The sequence below is a fragment of the Tetrao urogallus genome (assembly GCF_951394365.1).
Source record: "Tetrao urogallus genome assembly, chromosome: 2".
Lineage (NCBI taxonomy): Eukaryota > Metazoa > Chordata > Aves > Galliformes > Phasianidae > Tetrao > Tetrao urogallus.
Window position 1 is genome coordinate 66,378,730 of NC_136814.1, and position 17,439 is coordinate 66,396,168.

At 36.8% G+C, this 17,439-nt stretch overlaps 1 protein-coding gene across 1 annotated transcript in view; it reads right to left on the reverse strand.

Moving 5' to 3' along the window:
• AFG1L (AFG1 like ATPase) overlaps positions 1-17,439 on the reverse strand; it is a gene marked incomplete at both ends in the record, with an annotated part of 60,224 nt that overhangs the window by 18,609 nt on the left and 24,176 nt on the right. Inside the window, 4 exon segments of the mRNA XM_079550357.1 lie at positions 947-1,016; positions 1,020-1,031; positions 12,261-12,319; positions 14,717-14,816. Of these exon segments, the coding sequence (XP_079406483.1) occupies positions 947-1,016; positions 1,020-1,031; positions 12,261-12,319; positions 14,717-14,816 (241 nt within the window).

The following is a 17,439-nucleotide window of genomic DNA, read 5'->3' on the forward strand; positions in this document are numbered from 1 at the left end:
GTCACCTTCATTCAAAGCCAGAGTCAAAAAGGTCACAAGGAAGCTACGCACAGAGCAGAGATCTGAAGGATTTTCCTTTTGGGGTTTCCTTTGTAGGCAACGGTAGCCACCCAGGCTTTTTGTGTCTATACATGTAAACATTCACTTATCTGCTTCACAGGAGCACATGGGGCAAAATGTCCATATTTGCAAATGCCTTAAATGGTAAAAAAGGACAGCATGCAATCTAAACAAGAGAAGAAAATACAAGAAACTAAAACATGCATTTCCAGGCTAAGAATGTAAAATATTAGAATTACGAAAATTAAAAAAAATGTATCCATGGTTGCATAATATGGAATTAAATGCCGAATGCCACGGAAGTCATGCACACTGAGTGCCACAATGCATTTTCTCACTTCTTCAGAGCTGTTAGCAACATTATATTCCTCTTATTACAGAACCAGAAGAAAAAAAAAACCAATAGTATCATTCACAAATTCCACAAACTCTTAATTAAAAAAAAAAGGCACGTCTCTACTTCTTACCCTTACTTTTTTCTATAGCATGAAAAAACCACCCCAAAACCTAACAGAATTACATACAGAAGTTCTACTTTCTCCCTCTGTCTTCAGACTAACTTCTCCACCACCGAACTGATTAAATCCTGCAGATGTGATTGCACCCTCACAGTCACTAATCACCACCACGGAATTCTAATCAACAGTCAAAGAAAGAACTAACCAGTGGCTTCAGACTGTTAGTACTTAATTGTCAAAGCTGCACTTGTAACTATTAGTTTACATAGTTTCATATATATGGGCATATATATGTTTTATATATATATATATATTTATTTATTTATTTATTTATTTATTTTAAGATGGAGATTTACAATTACAAATTTCACTTGCTTAGGCTACATTTCTACTTCCCTTTTGATGAAAATGTGTAAAATTGAAGCTACAGCTCTTCTGGTCTTTTCCTGTAGAACCACTTTCAGTTTCCAAGAGATTTTCTATTCTACTGAGACATTTCTAGTCTGATTTACCCTATTCAAATTAAATGCACAAAATTAATTAGTCATACAATTTATTTTGAAGTCATTTATGTATTTATGTATACAAAGAACAAATACAATTACAATACTGAAAAAGCAATTAGTAAGTCAAAAATACAGCTTGATCATGCGCTCATTTCCAGTGAAGTAGTAGAAAAACTTCCTATTTCAGAAGGAAAAGAAACAAAGCTTTAAGGCTGAGTTCGAGTCAGAACACTTAAAATGACAGTCCTCAGATAGAATAGTTAGATATAGAATATATTGATATAGAATAAAACTCTGAGTAGAAAGTTATTAACCATAGACTTACAATGTTTTTCTTCTTGTAAGCACCTCTGATATTCCTCTGGTGCTGCATTCCTGAACGGTAGCTATTAAAATGCTTGAACTACTTAAAATACATGATGTGGTGGTTTCTTAAGGAGAGGAACAAAAGTTCTAGAAAATTTCAAGATGGTCCAAGCGAATTGGAGAACCTGCAATTTCTCACCATGTTTGTTTCCCATGTATCACAGTAAGATATATGAAATGCCAATGGCCCTGGAGTCCGGGACGGACACTGTACTAAGTAAAATACGTTCCTGTTAACTCAAGTACCGTGATCGGCTCATGATCCTCGATGATGCTGATGAGCAACTATCTCTTAATTTTATCCAAGACTGCTGTAGGCCAACTCAATCGTCATTCTCTGTTCCAAACTCTAATGGCATTTAAAATAAATAAATAGATAAATGAAAAATCCACAAAAGCGTACATTATCTCCTGCTGGCCTACAAGAACAGACAAACCCTATCTGAGAACCCCAGAGAAGGTGTAAAGTGTCAGAGACAGAAGTGACTCATCTTGGGATGATGATTACCCTAATTTCCACACCTGATGAGCATCCTCAGCCTGTCACACTCAGGTCACAGCTAAGTGAGAAGTGTAACTTCTAACCACTCTGATATTTCTTCCATCTATCAAATCAGAAAGCAACGAGACTGTTCATTGGCAATGTTTCTCCTCATACACATCCATCCATCCAAGGAGAGAAACATTCTCCCAGAATAACAATGCATAAATATACCACAAAAGCCTTGGCCTGCAACAGAGAAAGAGTTCCTAGGGTAAACGAAGCTCACCAGAATGACTCACTTAGCCTCAAGTTATCCACTAGAAATGTATTTATTTGATCTTATTTTTTTTTGCCTAAGTGATTTGAAGAAAGGGTTTCTTCATCCAAAGGATATCATTACAGCGGATGTTTTCCCAAGTGTTTCACAACTCCGGTAGAACAAGAATCCTCTCAAGTCAGTTGCAGTGTGCCATTAAAAACATGTTTTCTGACCTGCAAGGCATAATGCAGGCTTTACCTTTAGCCTAGTCTCCAATTTATCAGCAAGCAGCAACCACCAGCATGCTTCAGAACATGAAACTGGTCTGACTGGGATTTGTGCTGAGAGAAGCATGAGAAACACATGCTGTGCTTCCTCAGCTCCATTAGGAAACCACCCTGACAGTTGCAGGCAAGCATGGCACGGATGCAGGACCTTCAAAGAGCTGCTCACTTTATTCATGCTTAAAATTGGCCCTGTTAAAAACAGAGTTTGTAACATGCCCAACTTTCTCCTACACAGATTCATGAGACTACAGATGTCCTTGTGGGGAGAGGGAAGGAGAAAGAATCATCAGGTATTTTGTGATGGATAAAAACTTGGTCCAAGCACTCTTGGGTATGCATACAGTTTTTGGTCTTCCTGTTCACATGTTGCTGAAACAGTAGACTTTAAAGAAAATGTCAATGAATCCTCCTAAGCACTATATGTGACCTCTGGGGTAATTAGCAATCATTCAAAAGCAACAACACTAAAATGTTCTATTCTTTATTACTGTCAGCTCTTGTCTTGATCAGCATTTTAATAAAGATGGTTCATTGCTAAGACAGTTTCATGAATCAGTCATAATTACATTCTGACATGCAGTGAATAGTAAAGCAAAACTAAATATCACTTCATCAACCTTTCTAACCTTTATGCAAGTATTAACTGTAAATAATTTTTACACAATCTTACAACAGAAAATCTGCATATTTCTTAGCTTTGTACATACTCTACCCTAACTGAATTTGCTGTGACCTATACCTGGAAAAAAAAATTAATCCTACAATCAGACATAATTACTTAGCATGATATTCAGGTGTTGCCTTTCACAGATCAAATCAACTTCAAGTACAAAAGCCTACCTGATCTATAAAAATAGTGCAATGCTGTAAGGAGTTAATTGATTTTTTAGTCCTTTCTCCCCCATGTTCTTCATTACTTGCAATAAGGAAATACAGGGAATTGCTGCAATAGCCTTGGACAGCAGTGTTTGTTCCAATTTTAAATGTTGGGAAAAAAAAAAAGAGGAACAATTTCAAAATCTGACTAAGTATGCTCACAATGTCAATAAAACTAATAGTTTGGATGATTTTAGAACATTTTATTTGTGAATTGTTTTTGAATGGACTTAAAGCACAAAGATCTGGGAAGTCAAATACTACTAACAGAATTTTTTAAATGGATCTCTGTCTTACACTGTGACAAGAACGCATTAAACTGAAGAGTTCAGCATCGATAATATTTAGAATTAAAATGAATTCAGTGGAAGTTGTGCAAGTTTACATTACAGTCCTCAAAACTTTTAACAACTAAGAAAGCCCGCTATTCTTGCTACTGCAAGGAACATAAGATCCATTGTAGGACTTTTCAATAACTTATTTTAAGATCTATCTATAAATCAGCTACCCCCTAAGAAGAGGAAAAATAGACAATTAACTTGTAAAATAATGGTGCATGCATAAAGACAGAGACTCTTAAAATGCACTGTTACGTGAACAGTATTTCAGATAATCAGACAAAAGTGCAAGAATTCAGGCAGTACAGATGTGGCAGTTCTGAGTAGGAGACAAGTAGTCTCTCCTTTTTCCAGGCAAGGAACAGAATAATGGCAAACAGCAAACTTCCAGCGCAGCATTACACTGAGCAGCTTTCCTCATTTCACATTGCTTAGGAAAAAAGAAAAGTGCCCTTGCAGACTAAATGTAAATTAAAAAAAAAAACAAAACCAACAAAGATTGTATAAGATGCAGTTTTGCTAAGGAGCCACAATGACTGTAACTTTCAATCTCCTAATAAACGAGCCGTGCTGTTCCGTGAAAAGCAAATTGCCAAGAGTTCACTCCGAATTTCTAGCACAATGTTTCATGAGCTAAGGGTCAAATTCACCCCCACCACATGTATTTCACTTGAATGACGCCCCAAAGTTATTTGTCTCCATTTCTTTTTTTGCTGTTGTTTTTTCTTTTTAACGTTTGATTCGTATTTCTTCTCCCAGTATTAGCCTTTGCTCCTGCCAGAGCTGTTGGCAGGCAGGGGGAAAAAAAAAAAAAAGTATTGATTTGCGAAACTGGATTTCTCAGAATAAGAAAAAAAAATGCGATTAAGATCTAAACAAAGGCTAAAGATGGCTTACGCTTAGCTCTGATGAGGTCCACTACCTCATTACCAACAACTGAAAACTTCTGATGCATTTTGTTTCAAGAGAATCCAAAAGTCCTTGCTGTAAAGCAGACTGGGGGGTGCAGAGTCCATTCACTCTTTCTGTATCACGACCATTATGCGAGAAGTATAAAACACTGCCTTTATGCTGCCAAACCACAATGACTCTTCTTACATCAAAGCATTTTCACCACTAGGGTTTTTTTTCTCCGAAATTTATTCAAGCCGAGGGCAGGGAGACAACAATTCATACACGCTAATTACACCTAATTATCTATTCCTTTTTTTTTTTTTTTTTCCACCAGCTTCGGCCAGTGTTATTTGCTATCTGGGTTTCTCACAACCTCCCCTTGCCCTGTCCATCCAGCTCAACAGTAAAGTCTTTGAAGAAAACAGTCGTGGCTTCTTAGAATTTTAACAATATAAGGTTCGACTCAAATTAAATAATTCTATTATTAGTTTTGACACATTTATGTGTTAAATATGAAGGCCTCTCGGTTAATTTGGCAAATTCCTCACATCTCTTCGTGGCTACAATCGCTGGTAACACCCTCTTGTAGGAGCTTCTCCTCATGCTTTCTTTTCATGATCTAAATGAAATGTTTATTGGATTAAAGTTCTTCTCCGCAGACCTCCACGGTGGCCTGTGACAAAGAGCTTAAAAGCTTTATTAATTGGCTCGGGCTTTTGAGGGGGAGGCAGGACCTCATTTCACATTACATCACAAGCAAATAAAACTGCCACGTGTAATTAGACTAATTTACCCTGATACAGCAGGAATCAGTGATTCCATATCTATGATATGCTTCGGTTTACTCATTTTATTTGAAGAGCAAACAAACCAAGCAAGAATTTGGGAAATAGCAAATAAAGGAAATAAGGAGGAGGAGGGCCCCGCATGGAGCTACAATAGGAAATGTTTTATCCTCAGATAAAGTTTTGGTCTGCCTCTAAATAAGCTGTCTAGGAGCGAGCCCAGGCGTGTGCGTATAAAACAGTCATGGAAAGTAAACAAACAGCTGCTTGGTAATGGGAGAACGAGCTAAGGCAATAGGTACTTTATAATAAGCAGTAGTGCTTTAAGCTACAGAATTCCAGTAACCCCTGAGTTTAAATTTAAAACAGACTTTAAAGGCTGTATGCAGAAGGGGCTGATAAGCTCTAATTCGACACCTTGCTTTCTAAATACAACGTTTTTTCAGTTCGGTCTCACAAATTTGTCACACAAATTACCCATAAATGACACTGAAATGGCACAGAAATACTTGCAATCATGCTATATTTTCTATTTTTACATGTTTAATTAGGTACACTTCACAAAAGATGAATGCTTCTATTACTCGCAAAGAGAGAGAGAACAAGAACAAATGCTCCTTCTACTTAGGAGTTTGCTTGGTTACATACTAAGAAGGGAAACAAAAGGCCCAACATCTTCAGTAATGAAAAAGTCAATTGATAGGCGAAGCCATCACAATATCAAAGGATTAATCCCAGCAATCCTGACTCAGGTGACAGTTCACAGGGGTCAGAGTGGCTGACACTGACCTCAAAAGCAGGTTTTAACTATTCAACATACTGAAAGCTGCTGGGCTATCACACCATTAGAATGGAACAAACTGACAAATCAATTTCATCAATGAGATGACTTTTTTTTTTTTTTTTTTAAATGAGCAGATCCGCCACTCAGCAAATCCCTGTATTTCCAGCACAGGTGGTTGGACAAAAGCTGAATGCACAATCAAAGAAATTTTATATCTACCAAATGCCTTTGCACAAAGCTAACTCGCACCAATTTCCTGAGGGGCAGCTCAAAATGTTTTAAATATTTTCACCTACTTCGCGTAAGTTATTGAAAAGTGAAAACAGTTTTCCATCTCTCCATTCACTGCTTTGGAAAAGAGAGTATATTTTAACTAAAACTCAGCAGAGCAGATAAAAATGTCAATAAATAACCACCAACCCAATCTGAGACAAATAATAAACGCAACACAGCATACACTGACGCTGCTTTCTATGTGAAAGGTGTTTACCAAGCTTGCTGCTAACAGTCATTTTAACCAAACAGTTGGAAAGAAATAATGAAATGAAGTTCACCATAGGGAGCTTACAGTAATTTCCTGTACTACTAAAACCAGACTTCTGGTTGCTTCTTTACGTTTAGTTCAAGCAGTACAGGTAACCAAAGTCAGCTTGACTTTATTGTTACTATCATTTTAAATCTGTACCTTTTAAAGGTATACTCAGGCTATCAAAGCCCGTAAAACCTCCTGACTTTGAGCTGGGACTTTGTGCAGCCTGAGTTCTATTCTGGAAAGAAAATCTGACAATATGCCGAAGATACGTATTCAATATTTTGACTTGGCTTGGCATTTTAAAACTTTGTACTACAGCTCCATGAAATCTCTGCAAATACAACTAGTTTAAAATTTTAGTTGATATACATCTAACTAGTTGAGGAAAAGTGTTTGCCTGAAGAAGCTACTGAATTAGAATTAGGATTCCAGAGCAGTGAATGATTGATGTAAATATCTTCATTAAATGTCTATAGAAATTAAACTTGCCAAATTACTGTCAAACCAATAAATTAAATTTTACTTCCTCTTTTCTGAAAAGCCTCACTTCTGATCTTACATCAAGTTGTTAAGGATGCATGGCTTTATTTGTAAACTAACATTAAAAGGTTGAGAAAGTTTTCACATTTTCATTTTGCTTTAAACTAATAACGTTGGAAGCATTTCTGCTCCAAGCACTTGATCAAAGTAACCAGTACACAAGGTTTTCTTGTCAAGAACTGCCTTTATAAAAAATCACTAAGGAGTTCCACGCACTTCAAAATTCTCAGTAAGAGATGCCGCAAGATTAAAAGCTCAATCAGAAGGGACTGAGTCTAATTGCAATTATAGAATTAAAAGATTTTTCCTTCCTAATACTTATCTCTGAAAAGCTGTATTTTTAATAAAATTGCGTAGACTGGAGAAGCACTCCTATCTGCTGCAGAATCTAAGCCTTTCTTGAAAGAATATTCCATCCCAAAGAATTTCAGCCACAACAAACCAATCAACTGAGAGTATTTCCCTATTTAGGAAAACCACGACTAAGTTACAGCATGAAATAATCAGTGAAAATTCAGATCCCAAGCTATATAAGATTTTAAAGGATCAGAACACTGGGATAAATGCAGATTGCAGAGGGGACCATGTGTTGAACTACAGATGCAGGCTGTAGGACCTGCGCCTTTCAGGTGGGCCTAAAAAAAACGTCACCAATTGCAACTCCCACAGTAGGCATGCAGCAATTCCGTGCCCCCAGTAGCCTACCTTCCAGAAAAGCAACGTGAATTCTAGCAAAGCAACGTGAAGAAACTTTGCAAGGCACATTTTCCATAAACCACTGTTTCTCCTTTGTGCTTATCACACAGAAATCGGCTTACAATTGTCTTTGCGAGGAACAGGAACCCAAATGCAGATACTAGAACTATGTAATTTGAATAAAATGAAATTAAAAAAAAATAGAAAGAAAAAAAAAAGATGAAAATAAACAAATCCTAGATTTAAGATGGAAACTATTTCACTATCATATGAAGACAGGGAAAAAGAGTTTTGCTACAGCTATCAGTGTATCCAGGAGCTACTCACTCCACTTTTGTAGAATAGAAAGACCCTGAAATCTGTACCATTTCAAGTGAAATATCTCTTCACAGAAACACTGCTGATATCTTCCATTCCTCCTATCTTCCTAAGATGATTTGAAGGACTTTAATACTCATATGTTGAATTACTTCCAGTGCAAAGGCCTTATCTTAAGTTTTCTGGTCACAAAAGACAGGAAAGAAAGAGAAAAACATTGCCAAATCCCAAGCAAAGGCAGGGCAGGAGGCTCTGGATCCAAAGAAAAGTAAGACAAGAAGCTAGTCCAAGTTATCAAAGCCACTTCAGGAAACAGGTTAGATTACCATAAAAATAACACAGACACGTATAGCTTGGAATGAGCTGAAGGTACACAAGGTAGTAAACCAAAGATTTGTCAGTATCCAATGCAGTGCTTTCCCATTATATCTTAATTCAGAATCCTAATATCCTCTTTCCGCTTCCTAAAGACACACATGGAATTCTGAACACTGAGGAAGCTTCTTCATGCAGTAACACCACTGTAGTGAGAAAAGCTACAGGGGTACATGATGTAGATTGTATGCACATGGAGAAGGCTTAAACCTGCATTTCTCAGGCCACCACAACCAGAAGATGGGTTTCTTTGTATCCGTGCCTTTGTAATTTAACGGTCATCTGTTAAAATCTTACTTCAAAATACATTCAATTCATGAGGTTTCTAATGCCTGCTTCTGATGTGCTGAATTCAAAATGTAGACTTGGATATTTTATTAATTATTATTGTTTTTAATGACTTGTCATCACCCTTTCACTTTCCATCTAAGGTCAGAGAAACATTTGTTGATAAGCTTCATCGGATCTGCTCTTCAAGCATTATGTTTTGAGAAAGAATCATACTATTTTGATAACATTTACTGAACACTTACATTAAAGGCAGTAAAGGCAGGTATGTTTAGAGTTGTATTAAAACACAAAAACATGGGGGGAGAGGGAAGGGGGGAAACAAGCAATCCAGAATTTTAGAAACGTCCTTCTGAGTAGAATATTCAAACTTCATTTCTCCCTTCACTCATTATTATGGTAATGTCTGCACATCTCTCATTGACATTGTGCTACTTATTTCTTTTCACATTACTCCATCCTCAATTGCAGCTCTAAACCAATGCACCAATCATTAGGGCTTCTGTCAGCACTGTATCCATGAGGTCCTTTTGTAACATTTATTTTCCCCGTCCTAATGAGACATTCTGTGAGTGTAAACTACATTCTACTTAACTACATTCTACTTTTTTTCTTCTGCCAGCCAAAGGGAAAGTAAAAGCAAACTACAGATAAACATGCACGACAGATATTCATTAAGTCTGACCATAAGTGAAATAAAAGAGCTTTACATTCATCAAGGTAGAAAACTAAGAGCTAACCAGGAAAAAGACATAGAAAAGACAAGTTAGCAGCAAGGAAAAAGCAAGATTTGTCATAGATGCTGAGAATGATGCTGCATTTAGAAAAGCAAACGTATGTAAAATTATTACTCTTCTTGAAAACGTTCTACGATTACAACCTATCACGCATCTATTAGCTACAAAATAAGCCCTTTTCAAGAATCTAAAGTGGTTATAGTTGTTCACTTGTTTTTACATCTCTTACTTTTTTAAAGCCATCCTGTTAAGAACCACTTTCAGTGGTAACCTCCCTGACTTTATACACAGCCATTCTGAGATATTTAGGGCTGCCTATGTCAACAGCACGTTAACTTTGGAACATGGTAATTGTTCAAATATCTACATCAGACAGCATTTTCAAAGGTGGTTAGGCAATTAAGTAATCTCATAATTCCAGCATGCCCACTGAAAGTCCAAGGCACTTAACTACCTCACTGCTGACCACCTCAGCATAAATATCCAACCAATCTATCTATTCTGCAATTCTATATTCCTTATTAATCCAACCTGACCTCAATTTCTACCTTTCCTATCAATATCTTCTTAGATATTGATACAGTTCACCTTATTTATGTGTTTATGCTGGCAACGCTACTGTGAAGAAAGTAAGTGCTGTTATTTGCACCTTGCATGTCATGTCAGTCCAGACAGACCCAAATACAGGGGCTGTATGCTAACCCCACCAGCCACAGGCTAGCCCTCAATAATGTAACAATACAGTCAGAGTTTGGGAATTAGAAAGATTTGCAACTCATCCAGAATGTGAATTCAGCATATATTCTTTTAAAAGCAAAGTGAATGATTCTATTATTCACATTTAAGAAGTATGCTCCATTTTTTCACCTAAATGAAGCAATTCACACATTTCCCACTCCAGGGATCATGCTTTGGAACTTCTACTTGTTGGGCATCACACAAAGCCTTGCAAATACAGACTCAGAAGTCCACTTCCACACGAGGGGGAAAAAAAATGTATAGATCCCCAAACAAGGTAATTCAAGGGTACATGCACAATACTAATTTCTTTAAACCAAAGGAATATGGAGGGTTTTTTGGTATAATAAATGTAAAATGCCCATGAGTATAATAGCATATCACCGTTACAGAATTACTATGTCACACGACAGTAAGAAGGTCTCATCCAAACAAATTCTGCTGCTTTGGCCAAAAAGGCAAACTTTTTTCTCGTACTAAATGTCCTGTTCTAGAACTATGTTCCTCTTTGCTTACTTTCAATTATTTTTAATCCATGTACATCCTATCTGGAAACTACAGGGGCTGCTCCAAAAGTAATGCCTCCTATTTCATTATGTTGGCCCATGATGTCAGAGGCAGATGTTGAGGATACGGCAGTAGAGGCTGAATGTTCCCACCAATTACACATTGTTGCCGTGTGAGAGATGGCAGCAGAGGGGCAGTCTGACAGAATCGATTCTGACGTGGAAGTACAGACTGAGTTCCTCTGTGCAGAAAAGATGGCACCCATTGACATCCACTGATGCTTGCTGAACATTGATGGAGACCAAACAGTAGATGTGAGCACAATGAGGTGGCCAGTGATGTGTTTCAGCAGTGGCAACAATGATGTGAAATACAAGTCACACTCCAGATAGCTGTGCACAGCTGTTACACCACAAAATGAAGGGCATCTTGATCAGCTCATCCATGCAAATCAGCAGATTACAACCAGGAAACTGTGTACAGAACTGAATACTGGCTTCAATGCATTGCAGATGACGGTTGCGGCATTGGAATATTGCAAAGTTTGTGCCAGGTGGGTCCCACAAATGCTCACACAGGAACCAAAAGAACATTGTATGCAAATCTGTCAGGATCTACTTGCACCAACATGAAGCTGATGGTGGCAGTTTCCTGAAGTGTATTATGAGCAGTGACAAGACATGGTGTCATCACTAAAAGCCAGAGTGAAAACAACAGTCCATGGAGTGGTGACATATGAATTCCCTATCAAAGTTCAAGATGCAGCTCTCAGTGCGTAAAGCGAAGTGTAATGTCTGTTGAGACAGGAAAAGGATTATTCTTTGGGATTTCCTGAAACCTGAGCAAACCATCAGCTCTGACCACTACGTCACAGTGCTAACTAAGCTGAAGGCTTGAACTTCTGGAGTCAGACCAGAGACGATGAACTTTCTCTTGCAACATGATAACACGAGGCTCTGTACCACTCTGAAGACCACAGAGAACATTGTCAATCTTGGCTGGACTGTCCTACTGCACCCACCACATAATCCAGACTTGGTGCCTTCTGACTTTCATCTATTCGGGATGATGACAGATGGACTGCATGGGCAACATTTTCCTAGCAACAATGCCATCGTAACAGCTGTGAAACAGTGGGTCATCCCCGCTGGTGCTGACTTTTACGAGTGTAGCATGCAGGCTCTTGGTCATTTCTGGCAAAAATGCGTAGCTAACGATGGTGACTATGTTGAAAAATAGCTTTTTGTAGATGAGAATTTGCTCCTTCAAACAGTGCTATTGTGCTCTTTGTATCTGCTGTAGTTTCCATGGAAATAACTAGGAGGCATTTCTTTCAGAGCAGCCTAAGTAGTATCAAAGCAATCCTGTCCAAATCAAATTGATTAATACAGCAGGCAAAATTGAAAAGCATTTATAAAGTGATTCTCCTTACCTTCAGCACAGCAATGAATGGTACAAAATTAGCTCTCTGAAGACCATTTTTATAGAGATCTGAAAGAAAGGAAATCAGTACCAGTTTTGCTACTTAGTCTTAATAACAATGTGAGCTTGTCTTTTAGACTTGCAAATAAAACTGTGTTGCTAAAGCGATAAGGAACGGAAGTGGAAAAAGGAAAGCTGAAATTGATTTCTGTTCTCTTACTGTATAAAAAATTCATTACATTCTCAAGTAAGAGAGCAACATCCTTAGAAAGTCTGGAAAAGGTATAGAGTAAAAGATGAGACATCTAATGAGATAACTGATTTTAGCAGAAGACAACTATTAAAAAAAAGGATACAAAAATGATTTGTAATGCTCAAAATGAACTGTTATAAGGCTGTCACTATACAGTTGCTAAATATAAATTAATGGGTAGAAGGGAAAGACTCAGATTAAACTCAAATAAGCAACCTGTATTTTAAAAGTTAGTATAATTCTTTTTCAGTGTAGTTTGGTAAACTTTAACCTTCAGCAATTGTACCAGGTCCACTCTTTTTCCAAAGGGACAAGAACAGTCATCTCTAAGGCAAAAACAAATAAACAAAAAACAGCCTTATGTGAAGTTGCTCAAAATGCAACTGAACACAAAAAATATTAAGATGTTTTTTGTGCAATGGAATGAAGATCTGTGCTTAAAGAAACTATCCAACTGTCTAATATAATCATAAAAGAATTATTATGTCTGTTTTATGAGGATTAGGAAAAAAACAGTAATTTTGGTGGTGAAAATAAACCAGGATTCCTCACATACTATTCCTTATATTTCCCCTCATACTCCAATGGGACAGAATTGTAACATGGTTAAGCACATCTCTAAAGGTCAGCTGCTGAGTGCATCTGCTTGCTAGTAAAAAAGCCACTTTTTCCTTTTGTATTTACAATAGGAGAATTTCTTAATTCAATCTTAAACCTTGATACAACATAGGGATTAATCCAGCACTCTTCTCTGTGGAAGGATTTCAGACACACAGTGTAAGCATTTACAAATATGGAGCAGTACGGGGAAAAAAAAAAACAAAAACAAAAACAACAAACAGCAAGCAATGATCAGTGTCTGGACAGCAATATTGCTCATTTCTGGAGAAGCCTTTACTGATGTGACAACCCTACCCACGGCAGGAACTGGGTGATCTTTAAGGTGCTTCCCAATCCAAGCTATTCTATGATTCTATGATGTTCTCCGCTGTGTAGATAGTAGAAATGAATGCTATTCAGGTTGACTAAATATGTACCAAAAAACAGACACATGACAATAATGGTCACAGATTGACAAAGTAAGATGTAAGGTGGAATACTCAAATTATAACAATTTCTCCTGAACTTCACAGAGTAGTGATAGTAGTGAATCAACAAACACGAGGGTGGATCCCAAGTGAGCGAGGCCCCAGCACTGAGTTAACCAGTAGTTCTCTTAGCTATATTAGTTCTGATTTTATACTGTTTGCTTAAAAAAAAAAAAAAAAAAAAAAAAGGAAAATAACCCAACAGGAAATTATTTTGCCTTTCAGTAACAGTATTTGATTGTTTTCTTGTCTTTTTAAAGATTAAAAAAAATATTCCCTGCTACCTAATTTATTTGGGTAGAAAAATTAAGGGCACTCAGTTAATGCTGTAACCTTTTAGTGTGCTTTGCAAACATTTGCTATTAATCTGAATTGTGAATTGTTATAAAAGTTGCATAGAAATCATGCATTATGCTATCTACTAATGCTATGCTATAACAAAACATTATATATACACTACATTATGATGTAAAAAAAAAAAAAAAGACAATTATTGCTTGATTAAAACCCATGCAGATTTGAGGGCTTTTAGAAGTATCTATCTAGTCAAACTCTAAAAATACTGTTAGAAATGGAAGCAACTCTCCATCTAAGTACTTTCCAACGAATGACCTCAAACTAGGCTGTGAAAATGGTATCTTAAAAAAGGGGCATGCTCCTCCCCTCAGCTAGTGTAGAAGGTCTGCAGTCTGCTAGCTACAAACTAGTAGACAAACTGTCTCACTTCACCTCTCTTCTGGGTATGATCTTTTCTGCCCTGGAAACTCCCAAACAGAAGCAATATTTCACCCATCCCCATTCCTAAATACTCTCCTCCCACTGGTTTGGATAGAGTATAGAAAATCAAAAACCACAGAAAGAAAGGGAAAGAAGAGGTACGAAGTTCAGCAAAAGAAAAGAAAGGAGTAAGATGAAGTGAAAAACCTTTCTTTTTTAAGAGCACACACACACACACACACACACAAAAAAACCAGAAAACAGGAGACAAATTGGGGCATCTCAGATTTTTGAAGGCTAGTGAGTTCATTAATATATATTCAATAACATATCATTCTTACAAGATTTTTCTGTAAGATACTGAGATTAACTGTACCTGGTTAATAGTAGTAGCATGTTTGTTTTTACCTTCTGGCGGCCTGTTAGATGTTGCCACAACGACAACCCCATTTTGGAACAAGTTTTCAAAAAGCTGCTTCAGAATCATGGCATCAGCAATGTCAGTGACCTGCGGAAGACAACACATTTGTTTTGTCTTGCTTTCAGCTTCTGCCGCAATAGATTTGCGAGTGGCTTTATTGCTAGGAAAAATGCTTGTTAGTGAAAGCCATGGAGAAAGATTCTAATTATTGCTTGGTGGGAAAAAATAAAAGGGATAATTAATAAGCAGTGAATGTACCACAGCCTTTCAAAACTTGCCTGCTTTTTATTACAGAACTCCACCATATCTCTACCGATTGCTAAATGATTCCATGTTAACTTCTATTATAAAACTACAGGTGGGAAACACAGAAAACAGATCTAAACATTTAAGAGACCTAATCAATTGGAAACAACACGGAAAAAAAGAAAAACCAGAAAACAAAGACAATACACACCGGCTGTTTTACATTTCTATTACCTTTGAGGCAAAGGTTTGCAGAGGTGAATTTAAATGGTCATGGGACTTCAGAAATAAAGACAAGGAGCCAACTATACATAATCAGCTGCTGTTGAAAATAGAATGATATGACATAGATACTATTGTGTGATTGTTGCAAAAAACAATTCAACAGATGGCCCATCACAAAAATAAGCAATTTCATTGTTCTTTTTAAGTGCCTTCTATTACTGTCCATGAATAATCAAAAGGCACGGCAGTCACTTCCAGCACAGTCAGCCTCTTCTAACCTTCAGGCAGAAAACACTAACAGAAAATAAAAAGGGGTGGGACAGGCAATACTGAAATAAAAAAGCCTAAACAATAAGCAATAAAGTAAAATTTCTTTCAATATCTAAGTTTAGCTGAACTAACTTGCTTTACAGTATCAAGAAATAAAAGGAATGCCAAACAGCAACCATTCTACACAAATGAAAGAAAGGAATAAATTTGTCCAAACAGATTGAAAAAACATAACATTGTTACAACAGCAATTTATATGTTGCAGGTGTTCAGCAGCTGAAATTAGCAGTCCTATTAAGTAAATCACCTCTGCGATCATTAAGCTCTTGTTCCTTCTGCCTTCTCCTTCGTTGATATATAGACACTTGTTGCATTTTGACTTACCACAGACCCCAGTGCTGGGGAAATAAAAAGGCGGTGGTCAGCTGGCAGTTATACGTGCTGATTACAGATCGATGCACTGCTATGCTTTTGCCAGTTTAGATATGAACACGGCAATGGTAATGCAAGCTACAGAAAGACTGATCAGTATTGCACTTTTCCGAATCCCCGCTCCCAAATTCTAACACACCTATCTGAGAAGCAAAACAAATTAATTCTACGTTAGAGACAGAAAAAGAATGAGGCTGTGATTCTCACAACTAGACTGGAAGCAGTAAAGTTCCTAAGGAAATGTATGTAAATATCAATTTCCTTCTCCCAAAGATTTCTTTTATTTATTTCCATGGAATCCATTAATATGGATTTTTTTTCTCTTTTTCAAAACCAAACCATTTCACATGATCAGTAACACACTTCTTAGATTTGTATCTCTCTCATCACTAAGTTTTAGGAACATGTAGTGAGTCACAGCTGTTGATGCTTCCACCTACAATTTATTTCTTCTAAATATTAGACTTTAGGAATTTTCCCTTTTGTCTTCAAAATATACAAAATCAACACACGCATTTTAGTGGTAAATGAATTTCTTGGCTCTTAGGTTTGCTTTGTGATGCAAGTTTTAAAAATCCATGTTATAAATTATTTTTTTTAACAAATTTGTGTTCAGAAAACACTCTAAGGCACACTACCTTTAGAAAACAAAATGGAAAAAATGTTAGTGTTTGCATGACAGAAAACAGTGAATAAAATTCTCTTATTAATGAGAACTGTTGTTTCATGCTAAATTCTGGTGTCCACACTATACTACAAAAGAAAACCAAACTCCTTAAGCTCTGTCAAAAAGCCAGAGCCATTTTGAGAACTGGAATGCAAATTTTCATTCCATTTCTGGAATGGAATTTCTGGAATTCTGGAATTTAAGTTCTTTTGAACTAATAGAGCTTTGGTAAGGGAAGAATTCTACCAGCCAAAGCAACTAGCTGGCAGGAATTAACCACTGTCATTTTTTACGTTTTTTCCATATCCTGCAATCCTTACTTGGTGGAACAGAAGCAAAGGCTACAAATTAGCAGCAAGGAATGCCCGGTAATGGAGAGAACGGAGACATTTCATTAACATTGAAGAAAAATAAATTTTATGACCCCGTGTTGCTTTCTACTGTGGCTCACTTACATGAATTAAAAAATATAAAAAGCACTAAAATCACTAAGAGTTAATTTACATGTGTAAGTGCTCAAGACTCAGTCATCCGCTGATTGGTATAGTTCCATGTAATGAATGATAAACATAAGCATGCATTACCAGTAATTAGTATTAGCACAAAAATAAGAGCCTAATTTTTATTAAAGGCTTTTAATAGCATGCAGGTTATGTTAGTAAAAAACTCCCTAAATTGTAGCTTGGTTTAAGTCCAAGTGGTACTGATGGTGTATAAATACTAACACTGTCACCATTCAGCAGAAGTACGGATTATTTTTCACCAATACTAACTGTCACAGTTTACAGTCAAAAGGTAAAATCAGTGCTTCTGATTACCAGTGTATAGTTACCTGATCACTAAACAATGACTAGTCTCGTTATATTGGGC